Source organism: Gasterosteus aculeatus, chromosome 8 (assembly GCF_964276395.1).
Source record: "Gasterosteus aculeatus chromosome 8, fGasAcu3.hap1.1, whole genome shotgun sequence".
NCBI classification, from domain to species: domain Eukaryota; kingdom Metazoa; phylum Chordata; class Actinopteri; order Perciformes; family Gasterosteidae; genus Gasterosteus; species Gasterosteus aculeatus.
The window spans coordinates 9744894-9762888 of record NC_135695.1 but is presented as its reverse complement, the minus strand read 5'-3'; the positions used below and the strand labels follow the sequence as shown (position 1 = coordinate 9762888).

Genomic DNA, 17995 nt, shown 5'->3' with positions numbered 1-17995 from the left:
TTGAAAAATATGAAGTCTTATTCAGGTCGTCAGGGCGCCTTCACACCCAGACATTCACACAGTTTCCCAATTTGAGACTAGCTACAGAGACAAAATGATTCATGTCTCAACCTACTTGCACCATCTCTCCGTGGAACAGGGAGGCAGCATTTTTCAAACCTCGGTGTCTCGTCTTGCGTAGCCTCTTTGACGCACTAAACACACATTCCCTTCAATGGGAAGCCTGAGGACTGCGGCAGCGTTACTACTTACTGCTTCCCAAATCCCCAAACAAGGACGCGAACATCGCGGCACACCGGCTCTGAATGAGGTGCATTAAATTAGCGTTGGAATAATAAATCAAAGTAGAGTGCTGGCGATGTCACACACCAATATGCTGTCATTTGTCAGCTATTGGTAACTTCAGTCCAAAAAAAAAAAATCAACCTACCAAAACCTGCCTGAGGCATAACCACACTTAGCTATTGAAAAGATTTTCTTGCTTTTTGTTTGTTCAACAGAGAGACAGACTCACTGGTGCACACGTCCTCCGGTTTGTCCATGTCTCCGCGGTAAAAGCCGCTACGACACCCGCAGACTGTGGCAGCCTCGATGGTAGAGCGACTGTTGAGCGGACATTGCTGACAGAGGCCGACCCCCTGGAATGACTTGAAGGTGCCCTGAGGACAAGCTGAAGAGACACAGAGAGAGAGGGAGGTGAAACATTAAAATACAAAATAAACATCGACACAGATGAAACGCAACAAATACAAATGTTTGTGCAGCTTTTATTTGTCTTAAGACATTTGGCAAAATTTGTTTTAGAAAAGACTTGCAGCAGTGGGGTTCGTACTGGTAGTACAATGTTGACGGAGAACAGAGGGGGATGTTCTGGGAATAGCGGCATATTATCTCAACGAGACAAACAAAAAACAAGTGGTTTTTCGCAGTGTCACATTGATTATCTTCAAGTATTGTTTCATTTCTTCGTTTTGCTTAAAAATGTATATGTACACAGATGCATACAGCATACGTTTATACACCATCATGGACTTCCATGGACTTAACAGTGACTGAACTCAACTCAACTGGAAGCCCAGGCAAAGTGATGCCCGTGTCTCCTCCACAGTGTTAAGTAGGTTGTTTTGCAGGCTTTCCTTTTCAGTTTACTAAATGCGAATGGCACGCAAAGTGTAAAATAATATGAATTTAAAATAACTGCGTTGATGCTCATTAAAATAAGCATTGATTAGTTAATCCAGTAAAGCGATAATAATGCCTTAACGTACCTAGAACTAGCGGTATCCCTTTTTCTAGCTAGTGCGCAGAAAGTAGCATTTTGTTTCAACTTTTTGGCGTGCATTTGTCTTCGCTAAACCTTTGCCTGAATATAATGTCATTATCAAAATTGTGGCTTCCATCTGTGTTGCTTAATCTCTTTGATCAAAGGAATGACCGTATGGTTAGTTGGTAATACGTCCGGAGCAGCTACAATCAATATATCAAACCATCCAAGTTCAAGAATGAAAGTAAAACCCAAGAACAGCAACTGTTTATCTCTTCAGGGATAGAAGAGTTCATGCTCACTTTGCAGCCTACATTACTTGATTTGACGTTTATTGTCCGAGGCATTTTGATAGTAGCGAAGGTAAATGAAACATTAAATAATTTGAAGCAAAAGCAGAACGAATTTCCCTGATCCATCATCATGACATAGTCAAACATCTTAACTTCAATGTACCTGAGATGTACTTTGCATCCCGGGACACCAGGACATGAGAAATTAGACTGAAAAGGCTGATGGAAAAAAACAAATTAGTTTTTTTAATGTGACCTATTTCCAGGTTTGATTAATCTTTAAGACTTTCTCCCGCTGTAATGAATGTTAACTTTATCTCTGAGGTTTCAGATGCTTTAAGACCAAAATGCAAATGTAACACAGATTTATGTTGGCAGACGGAGGGGGATTGCTGCACGGTGTCCGTAACAAACTGGAGCCTAAACGATAACTTGAATTGAGGGGAGGAGGTAAATGAGACAAAGTACCAGCGAGTCGAGAGCCTCAGAGTGTCACTTAAGCAAACATTAAAGGATTTAACGGCCAGGCAGATTTTGCTCAGGAAAATATAAAAGACAGAAACAAAGACCAACTCCAAGAGAAAAGAAAAAGAAATCCAGCAGAGGATAATAACGGGAAAGAAATCCAGTGCTGTTTTTATTCTTCCCTCTCAATAATTGTACATCTTCTGCACTTCTCTTTTGTGTTCACGTTCCTGAAATACAACACTGCTATTTCTTGCTCTTGCTGATGCTTTCTGTTGCTTCTAACAACAATGGAAGAAGCTGCTCTGCCCCCATTCTTTTACTGCATATTACATTGTGCAGGAACCACAGAGCATAAAAAAAAAACTCCCTGCCTGATTTTTCTTGCACAAATTTGACTGCTTTGGTTACCTCTGGCCTGGGGAAGCCCCAGAAACAGTTCTAGTAAATACCTTGACGTTACATGCCAGACGGGGACGGTCTGCATGTGTTCTTGTCGTTCTCCCTCCTGCTCATTGGTTTCTCTCCCCCAGTGATTATGCTGATTGGCCAACTCCAAACACAGGTGGAAAGCAATCAGCAGTTCCGGTGGCAGTCCATAAAGGAAGACTCCTGAGAAGTGAAGTGGGTGTGTTCTGTGCTGCGGGCTGGTGGCCAGTCTTCCTGTACATGAGCTTTAGCTGGCTGCTAGCAAAACTGGAGTTTGGTAAGGTGGAGGTTGAGGACCTTAGTAAGTTGGGGTACCCTGTACATTCTTGCACGTAGGTATACCTTTGTATAGACACACTAGGTGTAGTGGTTGTTGCCTCCTGTGTAACGTTTTCCTTTAGTCCTTTTTTAGAGAAGGAGGTAAGGTATTTTGTTTGACTTGCTTTGGATGAAGAGCCAGTGGTGAGCTAGGCCTCGTTTTGTTATATTCATTTCATTTGTTTGGCACAACCTGTAGGTCCCATCTTCCACCATCTCCCTCCCTCCTGTTGGAAGCCATCTTTTTGTGTAAGAATAAAAACTAGAAAGACACCTTTTACCCTGACTCTGTCGCCTGTCTTTGATTGTTGTTTTACTGTCCTGGAGTCTACAAAAGGTAGAGTATCAATCCGGTCCGGAGGTAATGGTTGGGCTGTCGGTTGCTAGAAGTTAAAGAGTAAAATCCCAGTGAAAAAAAAAGGAAGGGCCGCAAACCTCGTCTCTCTATATCTGCGTCTTTGCACGAGTGGTGGAGTTGTACGTTCTAACACACACACACACACACACACACACACACACACACACACACACACACACACACACACACACACACACACACACAGCAAACATGCAAAACCCTAAAATGTGCAGAAAGGCCCAAGTTTTGACTGTTCTGCAAACAGCTGGACATCCACGTTCACTGCAGGCATCAATGTAGAAGCCATAGAGAGTTTGATCATAAGAACAGGCTAATGCGTATCACTTAGCTAATTGATTAGCTGAGACTGGATAACCATCGCTGCTCTCGCCGCTCACACATCTTCTGCCGCATCAGGCAGCCGTTTCATCTAAAGACCACCAAAAGGTTCTGTGCAGCACCATAGCACCAAACAGCAGAGACACCCAGTTAGAGACTAGCCGGTGAACATAATTTACAAGCTAAAGTGAGAAGTGAGATATTTCCCTCGGGGGGTTTGACCAAAAAACTGTTTCACAGTTAATGAAACTTGTGTGACAAGACTTTAGCTTAATAATAATATTGCCTGGTAAAATCAAGTATTCGCTAACACATTCACCTTAACAACTTTATGAGGAGTTAATAAGTCAACGTTGTGCTTACAGCTTGTGGCCGCTGCAGAGCTTTCCTTTCAGATTCAGATTCAACTTTATTCTCTTTAAGTACTGAGGCAACGAAATGCAGTTTAGCATCCAACCAGAAGTGCAAAATAGCAAAAAGTGCAGAGTATGTGCATATGTAAAGTGTAATAAGTGAATAAACAGATATGTACAGTAAGAAATAGATATGCAATATGAATAGTAAGAAATGGATATGCAATATGAACAGTAATTGGGACAAGAATAGCAGCAATTGAGGTAAGAAGTGTAGGTATGATAAGCATATGTAAAGTGCAGGTGTAAGTATTAGTGGTGGTAAGTGAGATGAAGTGAAAGAGGTATTAGTAATATTATATTTAAGAGGTATTGTAGGTATAAGTACGATTAATACAGTAAAAAGTGGTAGAAAAAAACATTCTGGTGCAAATGTTCAGTGGCTGGAGGAGGGTGTGGCAGTCAAGCCAAGGTGGAGGAGGGAACTATCTGTCATCTCTCAACTGTCTGTAATAAATGCAGAAGAAATATATATATATATTTTAAAGTAAATAGCTGCAAAAGACAGACCGTCTCAAAATCTTTTGCAAAGTGTGTGCATTATTTAAATTCAAGCAATTATTTGATCTCATTTTCAGCTACAGTGTTATCAATGTTTCCCTCAATCTCCCTATTTGTCAGACACACTTTCCCTCTTTCCGCCTTTCCTCGGTCTGTGTCACTCTCCCTTTCCTTTAGCCTCTTTGTATTCACACCTTTCTTTGAAGTTGTCTCTTTAGGAGTGTCGATGGCCTGTGCCTTTCTTTTGCGGGTTCTGTGTCTTCAATAGGCAGATAGACATCTGGCTTGTCGAGGTCATTTATTCAACAAACTCACTCATTACGCATGGGGTGTGTCACCATGGCAACAGGTCTTGCTTCCTTTCTCTCCGTTAGATGACTCTGGCGCCTATGGTTATCCCCCTCCCTTTGTGTCCAGCAACTACTAACACTATATTTGCCTCTCATTTTTATAGAATGAAAAATGTTGACAAGACAACAGAGAGACTTTGTCAAAATATCATTTAGTTGTAATCTTCCTCCATGCTGTTGTACACTACAGTGCACCTTAGGAATATTGCTACAGCGTGATTGGTCGATGCCTTTGTTCTCGATGAAAAGCTCTGAAAAAAATTATGTTTTTTTTTAGGACAATAGCCAAATACTTTTTGAAAGTACTAATGAAAAACAGTTCAAAGAAATGCATTGACATGCAAATTAACCAGAAAAAAACAAACCTCCTGGTGTGTCTGCCTTTACGTGCACACACAATGGTGTGCTGGTGTTTAAAACTCTTTGCAGAGTAACCTTTTGTTCATTTGTTATTACGATGTTTCATACGGAATACTGGTTAATGGAAAAAGCTATGAACCCCGTTAGAAAAGAAGGTAGTAGATACATTCTATCTAACATATTTGGTGAGGATATAATGGACTGAAATAAAGAAAACATCGAAAACACACATAATTCTCTAAAAAGAAAGAAAGGGCGAGTTGAAAAGGGTACAAAGAGAGAGGAAAATATGATTGCCTTGGTTTTCCTCGACGCATTTAGCCAGCTGTGTGGAGTCACACAGCGACCAGGTGGATGACAATTGTCTAAAGTTGGCATACGGACTCAATAATCAATTACATAATACTTTCATATATGTGTGTGTGGTGAAACGACCCTTAAAGCCGTGTTGACGGATGGTTTACACAATATGCTGGTTGGGTGCTAAAAAAACACTATCTCTGTGGCCTGACACACACACACACACAGAAAGACAACCATCTGTTCCAATAGTCGGTCCAGCTTCCTGCCAAGTTGTTATCAGCTGATTGTCAGGGAGCAAACCCAGAAGATGCCAGCCTGGTGCAGACAGACGGGACAGGGTCTGTCCCACGGCATCTCAAGTCCCTGTTTAAGCACCAAAGCTTTACGTAAAACACGAAGCAGGTGTGGGTGGAAACGGTGTAGTAGGGCTGTGCCAAACACACAACATCAACACTGGTCACAGTCGAACATTTTATGCCACAAAATGAGGAACCTTTATACACGTAGTGTCTATAGGTTACATTGCTTGACAACTAACAAATACTACAGTCCAAAGAACAGACATGCTGTCATAAAAGACATCGTACCACTCGGTGATGTCTACAATTTTATTCTAATTGATTTATTTAATATCCTGTTTTCTACTTATACGATTATTATGTTTCAGGTTGTGAATTTGCTATGAGATTTCAAGCTAAAATGCAACTCATTTATACTGTTGTAACCATATATATTCAAAATATATAAAAACTAATCACTTCAGTAAAATATGTTGCTGTATCTTCTTTCGATTTTGTTTTTCCAAGGGCTACAATTACAAACAAATCTTTTAAGAGAGGGACTAAACATTACAGTCAACATTTAGCTTTATGTCTTTCTGCAGCAGCAACAGCACTACCTTTTCTGGCTTATTGTTTAAGATGCAAACGGTATATGAAGAAAAGCTCATTTCAACAAAGGCAATAATAGAATAATGCATTTCTCTGGAATGCTACTCCTCAGTCCCTTCTGTGTTCTCTATGTCTTTTAACTCTCACTGTCTTTACCTTTCTGTCCTTGGTTTGTCCTTTTTATTTTATTTTCTTGCCAGTCCAACCCTCCAGAGGATTCTGCTTTATCTTCCTTCCTTCCTTCCTTCCTTCCTTCCTTCCTTTACTCACTTCTTCCCTCCGTCCAAAAGCCCCTCTATCTTGTCGACACTCTCTGGCAGTTCAGGACTAATTTTCAGAAGACTAATCTGGGGGGAACACACCAAACTAATTAACATGGGATGAAGCGGCCTCACTTATCATCTCACCATATGTACATACATCACACACACACACACACATGCTCAACCCCCACGCACATATTCACACACACAAAATGGATGAGACTCACCAGGCAGAATAAGAAACGATGGGTACAACTTCAAAGAGGAAATGGGGAAGGAGGCCAGATATAAAAAGGAGGTGAATGAGGTAGAGGAGCGGTTTCTGTGCTATTTATGTTCACCCAAATCTGCTTCTACTAATATTGATATATGGAACATCGAGCCCTGGAGAAAACATACATCTGAAACTGCAAACAAGGACCAACAAAAGTAACACAATTACACTCCAAAAAACAAACTTAATTGACTCTGCGTTATAAGCCACCTTGTTTAGTGAAGCAGGCCAGCATTTAAATATGGCATTTTTTGTAATGGTTGTAATGGTTATGCAAACATTTAGTTCAAAAGATAATTTCAGTAAGATATTTGTTCTATAAAGAGAAGGTTTAAACAGTTTGTTTGCTCATGGCATGCTTGCTGTTGGTTGTGTGCTTGGTGAGACAATGCTGCATGTTTGCTTGTTTGCTGGACATTGATTTCCTGTCATAACAGGCTTACTGGCTCAAAACAAAATGAAATGTGTGTGCACACAATGCAACAGTTTTTGAAGTTGCAAGGTCATCAGAAATCAAGATAATTAACACAGCGAACATGCCGTCTCATTTTTTTTTTACAAACACAATTTTGGATGGCACAGAAAAGACATACCTCGACACACGTTGCCATTGTCGGGTTCATAACCCGCCTTGCAGCTGCAGCTGCCGATGGGCACCATCCACTCTCCGTCTCCGTTACAGTAGAGCTTGATGGGCACGTCTACCTCCTCAGCGTTGGCGATACAGCTTCCTCTAGCGATGACTAATGAGGTGGACTCCGCTCCGGTCAACGTCTGCACAGAATCAGAATGATAATACATACCAAAGTGCGATTTGGAAAGAGCGCCGCAGTTTTCATTTTAGATCTGGTCCGTACCTCTGGGAAAAGGGCAAAGTTTTGCACCACGCTGGGGCATTTCTTGTAGAATACTCTGACAGCCAGCAGGGACATGCAAGCGCCCAGATCCTGGAAGGCCAGGTGGAAGCCTTTGCCTTTGGACAATGGTCCGAAGCTACGAACTTCTGTGTTCACCTTCATCAGCCTTCCCCCGAAATCAACCTGGGAGAAACTCTCATCTGCTGCGATGGTGTCCACCTTGTAGTGAACGAGACCGACAGCAGAAGGACGGGAATGGCAAAGAAAACCAGAGAAATTATGTTAGATTCTTCTGGGCCTGTTTCTTGGTTTCTAATTTAGATTCACTCTGTAATGTTTGGATCTTCTGCATAATTCCGCCCTCATAACCACATACTTTATCAAGTCATTAGATTCGTCATAATTGGATATTTCCCCAATGAACCTCAACAATAGGAGGCTGCTAGAAGACGCCCAACACTCGGATCCAACACGTACTGTGAAACTACACGGAAACCAAGGATTTGGTTAATTAAAAAGCCGCAAACATGAGGCTATGTAAATGACCTTATCTGAAGAGGGAAAAAAAACACATCCAATCAGTAAGTGTTCCATTCTAACCACTTCAGGAAGGATGTCTTTAATAACATTTGCATTTGTTGTGATCTGCTTCTGGACTGTTGATCGACGTTTTGATCTCTGCAGGGTTTTCTTTTGGCTGCATATCGCCCCTCTCCTTTGAAAAGAATGTTACCCCCCCCCCCCCTCCAAAAAAAAAACAGCAAAGAAATACAAAATCCTGGATTAAAGAATTTTTCCAATAATCTAACAGGTTCTCCAAACCCATGTACTGAATCAGGGTGAACTGATTAAAGAAATCACCAAATTCATACTTTAAAATGCTCATTTATGGACTCAATACCTTCAGAAAAGGGGCATTGGCCCAGTACTCCACCCCCTTAATGCCCTCAGACAGGGTCCTTTCGGTCTCCAGGTAGTACAGGTTGAACGTCTCTTTGCAGGAGCCCAGGACGCTGGGGATTGAGGCGCAGTCGCGTACGGTGAAGCGGATCTCCACGTAGATGCGCTGCGCCGCCCGCCGGTCGACGTAGGTTGTGAGGAGCCAATTGTTCTGGCTGGGCTCAAACACGTTGCACACCTGGTACGTCCTGATGGTGTTGAGGTTCTCGTCATAGCCGCTCACCTCCTCCCACTGGGGAGAGTGTGTGAGGACGGGTGCAGGAGGTGTGGATGAGGGAGAGAGGAGGAGGTGGGGGGCAAAATGATTAATGGGTCTAGCAACACCCGACACAAAGCTCTCTGTCTCTCTTCCTGAAGAGCGACAACCATTCATCACAATTTGAGTGGCACACACACACACACACACTATTACCTAACTTGCTAGTAAATAAATAACCTGTTCAATTTCATTCAATTATATTTGATCTATTCTCTTAATTTGTCTCTTGATCTATTAGAATCCATCCTGGGTTTTTTTCAACAGACAGACTCCTTATTGGAGCTCTGTAAAGTGTACTCAAAGCGTTCTCCCCCGGTACACACAAACACATTACACCTCTCCACGTTGTCCTTACTCCGTTGGCGGGGAACGATATCCAGCCGAGCTCAGCTGTCGCCGTCCTTGTATCCATCACCGTCTCTGACAGGCAGAAAGAGAGAGGAAGGTATGATTTTAATTAATAATAATGCATCAAAGCAGCTAGCTTGGCAACAGCCATAATAGTTTGCAACAAAAGGGGACATTTGTCAACGGAAGGCAGTTAGATATAGTGCTACCAGACAGCAATAGAAAGCAATAACGTCTCACATTAAGTACAGAATAAGGGTGAAGGCGGTAGTGTCATTTCACCATTTAAAGAATAAATGCATTTAGGTGAAATCAATCAGTGCCTGCAACAGCAATTAGATAGACAACTCTATTGTGTGAATGTGTGTCGGCAGCATTGAGCTGATCTGGGTCCCAAACCTGATCCTACATTAGCACCTCTATCTGCTGCAGTAATCCCACATACAAACCCGGCTCACTGATTCAATCGCAGCAGGATGACACACTGATAGCAGCGCACACGAGTTAAACGTGCGCACTCAGATGGAAAGCTGGCCTGCACGACAGCAACAACAAAAAGCAGATGGCAGTGTTAATTATAAAAGTAAAAACACTGATGATTTACATTTAATCCTATTTACCGTGATAAATGGAGAAATATTGAAGTACCGTCTGAGAAACTGGACCTACAGTAAGTACGACCACATGTTATATAAAATCCAGAATGGAGGTTATGGAAGTCATCTTTCATAACGCGTTGGTCTAGTTTAGAAAGTGGAACAAGACGACAATCCTTGAGAAATGCTACTTCTCCTGCAATTTAAGACTAACAGGAAAAGTCAAAATAACATTGGAACCACACAGGAAGCAATAAAATAAATACAATTTCCCCTTTGCTGAATCAGTTTCCTCATTTCCACGTTTCCTCATGCCTTCTCAGGTCTCCTGCGCTACTCCTGCGTGAACTGGGGTGCCGCATGCGACACGTACGGTTGGCATACTGACAGACCTTAACACGCGCTCCTTTGTAGTAAAACATGGTGAGAAGATTCACCGACATCCCACCACGGGGAAGCCACAGGCAAACAGCCCCCTTGATTCTTGACATGCACTCCTCCTCTTTCAATATGTCGCCCTGCCTCTCATTACATCCCACCGTCCCTCGTCTTCATCCCCCCCCACCCCACCTTCATCTTCTCCTTCACTCTACATCCCTGTCTTATCTCACCCTCTACCTCGGGTGAGTCTTCTTCTTGCCAGCATGCAAGCCTAATTACAGCAGAGCCCAGTTTTTCAGCTCTCCCTTGGGAGTGAAGGTCGTTTGTAAAAAATAAAAATGGCTTCGTCGCACCGAAATGTGCTCAACTATCTTGGACCAAAGCTCATTCATACAGTGACAATCGTGCCGCTCTAATTTGTAGCTTCGGTTCTTGAGGTGTGTTCTCAAAAAACATTTTTACATCAATCCGCAGCAGAATAAAGCCAGTTCATTTTCGCCTTGCATATTTTGCCTGTTCAGAGATCTTTGAAGTCTGGTTTAAAACAAAGAAAAGCAGCTTAGAATAAATATGGTAATATCAAACGAAATCCACTATGTTGACAGAAGAGATGTTGGAATAGTGTGTGTACACTTACGAGCGACACAGAAGGGCTTTGATTCAGGGCTTTGCTATAAGAACAGAACAATGGTTGTGCAGCGCAATATTCACACAATATCATCAGATTTCTATTTCCAGAACAGGGTATTCAAGGCATATTCTCAGGCACCTTTAGCGCACAATACCAGCAAAGCTGGTAATACGTTTATTGAAAATTGATTGCACCACAATGCCCAGGAACTCTTGGGAGACCCGTGTGATTCATCATTTAATGTGGTTACATACTGTTCACAGCTTGAACATTAAGACCGAGTGCAGGGAGAGTAATGTGGCTGTACAGCTAATCCTTCTTATCATTCCACCAAATGTCTGAGATTCTGTCTGGGCTCAATCTAACCATGATTTTCATCATTGATTATTTACATCTATTTTATTGAATCTCCTCCTGGCTGCTCTTTGATTTTCTAGATATTTAATTTGCATTCAAAAACATATTGTGCCAATTTGATTAACCAGCACCCAGTTATCCACATTATTTAGATCATTCACAAACCCTAAAAAACAGAACCTTGCTGCAGAACCGACTCCCTGGCCGCCTGAGGAAGAAGCTTTGTTCCAATCTTCCCTCTCATCTTATAGGCAGGAAAGACGTACTGAGTATTCAGTGATTGCCCTGTGATGGATAACAAGAGACTGGTTTCCCTTGATGTAGAAAACGTACAGTTTATGGTTGCATTCCCGGCGAAGAGCCTTTGAACTGTCGAGACACACATTCTTATTGAACTAATACAACTTGTTCTGCGTCGGCGTGCGAATAATCCATAATTATGGAATACGTATTTGTAGCTCCGACAGAAATGGACTGTGGCAGCAATAGCAGTGCAAATTCCAGCTGGATTGGTTGTGGAAAAATTGGAATAAACTGGTATAAATGACCCCAAAAACAACGCTTATCAATGAGACAATGTGCAACTGTTCCATTACTGACATGGTGATTTCTGGGTCAATAGTGCACGCCGCTAGAAATCTCCCCACAACAAATGATCCTGGTTGGTCAATTTCTAATGTTCATAAACACATCAGACAACCCAGCATCGTGTAAACACCACGTCCTGCTGTGACCTCTTGTTATCTAATGAGCTAAAACACTAATCACCATCACTGTGCTTCATAGATTAAAGAGGTTGAAGAGACACTCGGAAGACACCAGCCAGCAGAACCACTTCAGCTCGAGACAATGTAAATCACTTCCCCTTTAATCGTCCAGGAGAGCACCCGCAATTAAAAGAACTGTCACACACAAGGAAATTAAAACAACATGGCCTGCAACAATTGGCATCCTTTGTCTGTGTGGGAATTGTGCCCCATGCAGCAAAACAACATGCACAAAATTGTACAATCTTTCCCACAGCAGGAGGAGAGTCCCCGTCTGCAAAACTGTAAATAAACACATGTGATCCAGAAGTTACAGTGTCCCTTTGGTCTGAACTGCAACCTGTACAAGCTGTGCAGCGTCTCCCCAAGGTTTACATCCTTAGGGCGGGGGGGTAGTCGGGCAAACGGATCGGTGGCCGGGGGGTGTTGGTGGTATGTGTGCCTGGGGGGGGCTGATATGATGGCAGGGGAAACACCGCAGTTTGAAATATGTAACAAATCTATGCCGGCTACAAATTCGAACACCTAATGATGTATGATCATCGGTAATAACAGCCTATAATTTAAAACATTGAGAAAATGTATTCTATTTAAATCTATTTAATTATCCCCTTTTGGTCTTATTGTTTTAGTAATAAAAGCAGAAACGCTTTGAATCTGTTTACATCGAGCGCTCTGAGGAAGACTTTGTAACAAAATGTCTATTTTGAGTTGGTCAAACAAATTAAATGCTCATATTATTTGGTCGCAAATAATTTTCTTTTTATTGACAATTTATTGGCAGATTTTCTTCTCGTCTTTAAACAATTACAAGAGGTATGGGCACAGTACGCCGAACCATCCCTGTGAACGTGCCATGTGAATTCTCACTTTAAAAGAGTCTACGCTGGGCTTATTAGAGCGCACACTCATCAGTCTAATTAACGGCGCCCAGCACACACACACCTTTTTGTGCATAATAGGGTATACTCTCCGATCAGCCTAATTACTTTTTACATGTTGGAGGCTGTGATAGCAGTGTGCGCGCCCTCCCCCGCAGTGCACCACCTCCTCAAACAAATCTACACACCACTGAACAAAACTAAAACCATTTTATGGCAGGAGAAACAGGAGGTAGCTTTGCACAATATTGTAGCCGTCAAAGAGGCTATTAAATCCTTGTTGTGGCCCAAGAGGGAGAAATAGAAGTATTTCCATCGCATACCGTGAATTAGAAGTCATTTTTACCGTTTTCATTCCAGTAAAACTGCTATTTTTAATCTGTGTGTGTGAAGAAGTACAGGTGGTCACATTGCAAGTGAGGTTGGTTCATCTTATGCTAATTAGCCCAGAATGTTCTAACCAGATTAGTCTACTGTTCAAAGACTGCAAATTAAGCCTGATTTATATGCCTCTGAATGTCTGTGTGTGTGTGTGTGTGTGTGTGTGTGTGTGTGTGTGTGTGTGTGTGTGTGTACTATATATTGTACGTGAGAGAAGGAAAGAAAAGTACGCCTGGGAGCATCATATTTATGGTTAAGGAAGCACAACAGAACAGCATACACAGCAGTTCAACGCACAATAAAAGCCCTCCTGGAGTGAAAGACGTCATGTCGCCAGCAGAGGCAGCCGTTGACCAATCAGGCGTTGAAGTCAAACGGCAAAGCATCGCGGCAGGAAAAGCACACAGACATTCAGACACAGATGTGCAAATGCACAGGTCTAATATGTAGGCTGAACACATATGCGTACGTTCTAACACACACACACACACACAGGTAAACTCTGCAGGACTCACACGCAGCAGCTTTTTTTTTCTCTGAATCAATTATAAGGCAGTGATGAGGCGGGGCAAAAAAAAAAGACTTATGTCTCTATGGGATAAGTGTTTTCATGCAATAATTATGCTGTTATAATTAAACACTAGGAAAAAGAATAAATGGATCATAAGAAAAAGAATAAAAGCATACATATAACCATCCTGTCCAAATGTGTTCTTGGAGCCTGCTCTGTGGGTAGAATACACTCTGTACCTCTCATCTGCATGCAGCTCCCTTCCCTTCAGTGTATCTTACACAAGTCTCACCTGATCATTTTCTCTTTCAACCACAACAATCCAGAGTACAGCGGCTAATCGGCTGATCCCGTCGTCCTAAAGAGTCTGCTCAGCAGTTTAAAAACACATTGTATCAGCACAAAATAGACATAATAACAACCGTATATGTTACATGAGGAGCCGTAGATGTTGTGGACAAAATTACAATCCTGCTACAACACCGTCATGTAATGAGTGTAATACTATACAGTAGAAATAGTTTATGGTCACACTCAAATTACAAAGTGACTGGATGGGTATTTAATTACGGAGGTAACGTACACCTACATTCCCGAGGACTCCAAGCACTCCCCCTTGCAAGAAAGACGCTGTTGATGAATTTCCAATATTAAGTCATGCCAGTGCACTTTGATTCCCTAGTAATTCAATGATTTCAGTTGATTTATTAAGTTACGTTCAATGGATGCTGGTGACCTGAAGCAACATAAAAGTGATGAGTGTTGAAGCAACACTTCAACAGCAGCTCGCCCACTTTGTAGCTGGCCAAACCTGGACATAAAATCCTTGTTGCACTGGTTTGGTGATTTTGCCATTGCTATTTAACGGCAGGGACCTGTCAGTCACATTTACGTCGCCCAAAAGCATCAGCTCAGCTTCATGGTCTATTTGACATATAATTTACAACATGAGAATCCTGCTGTGTTTGAGGAGACAAAAAACTAGCTAATCAGACAATACATTCATGTATACAATGTTTACTGAGGTAATACATCAAGGGACAAGTAGGGTCATTTTCTCATCGAATTCCAATGCAGGTTTCAGAACACTTCCACAGGGAGGAGCATTATGCTTCTCTAACTCTGCTGGCTGATGTTGGTGTTCATTCCTTTCTTGATTTATCTTCCTCTGTGAGCTGCACAACACAAATTAGAGACCTGGGACTCAGTGTCTGTGTGTATTAATACCTAATCTATTTACTTGCTTTCAAACACTGTAGGAACACCAGTACTTGGGCAGGCCGCCATATGCACCGGTTATGAAGAAGGCCAATCTGCAGCCTGACAGTATATAAGCGTTGATGATGAACACAAAGGAATTAGTTGCCATTAGTTGACCTATTGAGCCTACTAGGAGATGCTTTGAACGGTACATCGTATTGAAATGCTTCCTGTCGTAAATACCTTTCTCTCTACTTTCAATTGAGTGCTTTAAGAAGCTGTGCAGACAAGTGTCCTTTCAAGACCGCATCCCTGATAGAAGAGACACAGACCATTGTGAATGCAGCAGTTCAGTTGAACAACATGCGTGCATGAAATGCCGTAATTGTGTTGTGGAAAAACAGTTCGAATGGGCTTGAAGGAATTCCAACAACTAAATATGAGGAAAACACTAGAACAATATTATTCAGATCTACTTATTTAATTAATAGGTAAATTGGTCACTTGGCATATGAGCACCCAATGCAGTGACATAATGGTTCTTTTCTTATTCATGAACCATAAAGCATGTAACTGTTGATACAAATATGGATCATATGGTATGATACAAAATGTTTTTGGGTAAGCCAATATTTGCTTCAATTTATACTATAATTAAATAGTAATAATAGTAATAGGATAGCGTTTCCCACTTCTGCACCAACATTCACGTTAATATACTTACAGCTGCAGCAGACGGCTGTTTGCAGCACAGTTAGCTTGCATACGTACGCCGCCCAGCCAGGATCTTTACAAGCTAAAGAGCCAGATGTTTCCCTCTGGTGCTGATGAGGCGCAGAGACCGCAAAAAATAAGAATGAATATTGTACTTATGATCATCAAGTGATGAGAACAATGGGTCAAAGAAGTGTCAGAAGTGCAAATAGGCATCTGTTTTGTTAATGCACACAGCATATCAGGTCAATAAGTTGATGTCAGGAGTTTATATATTGTTTGGCTTGCCAACAATGGCTGAAAATGTATTTCTAGTAACATTCATACATCTTCGAAACCTTTAAGCCTTCCATTAAAATCGATCCGAAGCAGCAGCACAAACAACAGATGATAAATGGACAGATATTTAAAGCAGTTCATCCGCCCATCACACTCATTGCAGACATTTTCAGGGCAAATGTGGCCACAAAGCAGCTCTGCTCACCAACGCTCACAAGGGTAACCAACGCCTTGTCTTATCGGGTTGTTCTTCCCACTGCTGACATGTTTGTGAATGGGTTAAAAAGAACAACCAAGCTGTCACACAGGGACATTTATCTGTGCCGCAGTCGGTTATTGAACAAGCATCCCAAACAAAACACACACAGACTTTCTTTCTCGAACATTTCCCCCAACCTCTGATTTCCCCTCTCCTTTCATTCCTTCTTCCATCGGCTGTTAACAGCCTTGACCTAGAAAAAATGTGGTGTCATGATTTTTCACCATGAAAGAGGGCGTGCTCGTCACTGTTGGAAAAGACATCGCATTATCTTTGTCCTACAACCTGCTATCTAAAAAAAAAAAAAGAGCTGCGAAGTCCCCTGATAACTGTCCATTTGAACAATTTACAGCTTTCTGCTTCTCCTCTGTGTTGAAAATCACGGTTGAGACACGCTGGCACGCAGCTGCTATGTTGGATGTACAATAATGTGATGACTTGTCACTAAGCAGTCAAAGAAGAGGGTCGTCACTATAAATAGAACTGACGCATATTAAAGCTTTAGACAACGGGGCGTGCTAGACACTGTACAATAAATAACTCATTGTCTTTTAGAAAGAACGCACAACAATAAAACAAAAACATTTCGGGTTTCTTCTTTTAGAACCAAGCCCTGATGATGCTGTCATGCTCACACACACACACACACACACACACTCGATCCGGGACAGCAGCCCTGTGCGAAGCGTTAAGTCTGTCAATGCTGCAGAACTCTTTGTGCCTTTGTGACTAAGACAAGGGGAACGGGCCTCGAGCTGACATGCGCTGTATTTTAAAGCAGAGCGACGCCGGTAGAAACCACATTAAACGTCTTGCCGTGCGCGACCCTTTGTTAACGTGCACGCGAAAGGCACACGACTGGGAACCGGTGAGGCACAAACATCAGCACATGTGCTCGCCGTGGGACACGTGGATGAGTGGGATCTGCCGCCATTCGTCCCGTTGGGTTAGATGGGCATAAAAAACGGCACAAAAACGGAGGAACGTGTGATTGGGTTAGAGGACAAATGAATACTTTGTTAGTAGGCTGCTTTTCGATAGGGAGATGAATGATTTAAAGGTAAAATTAGACGCTAAATGGGTGTCTCAGCGATTTGATACCGCACTCCCATAATGTTGGGGCACTAATAAGAGACAGATGAAGGATCAGTCCACATCGAAGCAGGACTTGATGTCCATAGTATGGGTCAACCTCCAAAAATACAGACTCACATTTAACATGAATGTTTTTACATGTAATTTTTTTAGGGTAAACCCTCCCTTTATCTGCACAACACTAAAAAAAGTCACATCATCCGCAAGTGAACTCGGCATCTTTTTGATAGTCAGAAAGTCATTTTCGAGAGCATGCTGGAGAATGAGAATACAACTTCAACTTTAATGAAACGCACAAAACTACAGATCAAAATCCAAAAGGGTTGTAAGGGCATCAAGGGATTTGCAATGTTTTCACCGAGTGTGTCTCAGAGCTGCCAATCAGTAAGGGAAGATAAATGGGACACAAAATCGAGGCAGAACTGAGCTACACATCGAAGCATTACAGCTCCAAACGACAACATCTAATCTCCAAGCCCCAGACATCAAACAACTAATCCCGCACATTTTTTTTTATCAAATCAATCTTGAGTAAATCTACTTCAATTTCATATTTCTTTTGCATTTTGACAACTGATAATAGTTTAGAAGCCCAGTGGATTTTATCCATCAAGTAGGGAGTCAAAAAAATGTTATGTGACTCGGGAGAAGCCTGTTAGAAAAGGACTGAAATGAATGAATGAAAGAAGATGGAGCACA

The 17995-nt window shown here is 42.0% G+C and overlaps 1 protein-coding gene across 1 annotated transcript in view; it reads right to left on the bottom strand.

Annotated features, from left to right (window-relative positions):
• The window catches only part of LOC120823753 (ephrin type-B receptor 1), a 53838-nt gene that overhangs the window by 24248 nt on the left and 11595 nt on the right, over positions 1–17995 (bottom strand). Inside the window, exons 2-6 of the mRNA XM_040184019.2 lie at positions 9252–9316; positions 8579–8869; positions 7678–7896; positions 7414–7594; positions 515–670 (exon numbers count right to left, since the gene is read on the bottom strand). Of these exons, the coding sequence (XP_040039953.2) occupies positions 515–670; positions 7414–7594; positions 7678–7896; positions 8579–8869; positions 9252–9316 (912 nt within the window). The remainder of the gene's footprint in view (positions 1–514; positions 671–7413; positions 7595–7677; positions 7897–8578; positions 8870–9251; positions 9317–17995) is intronic.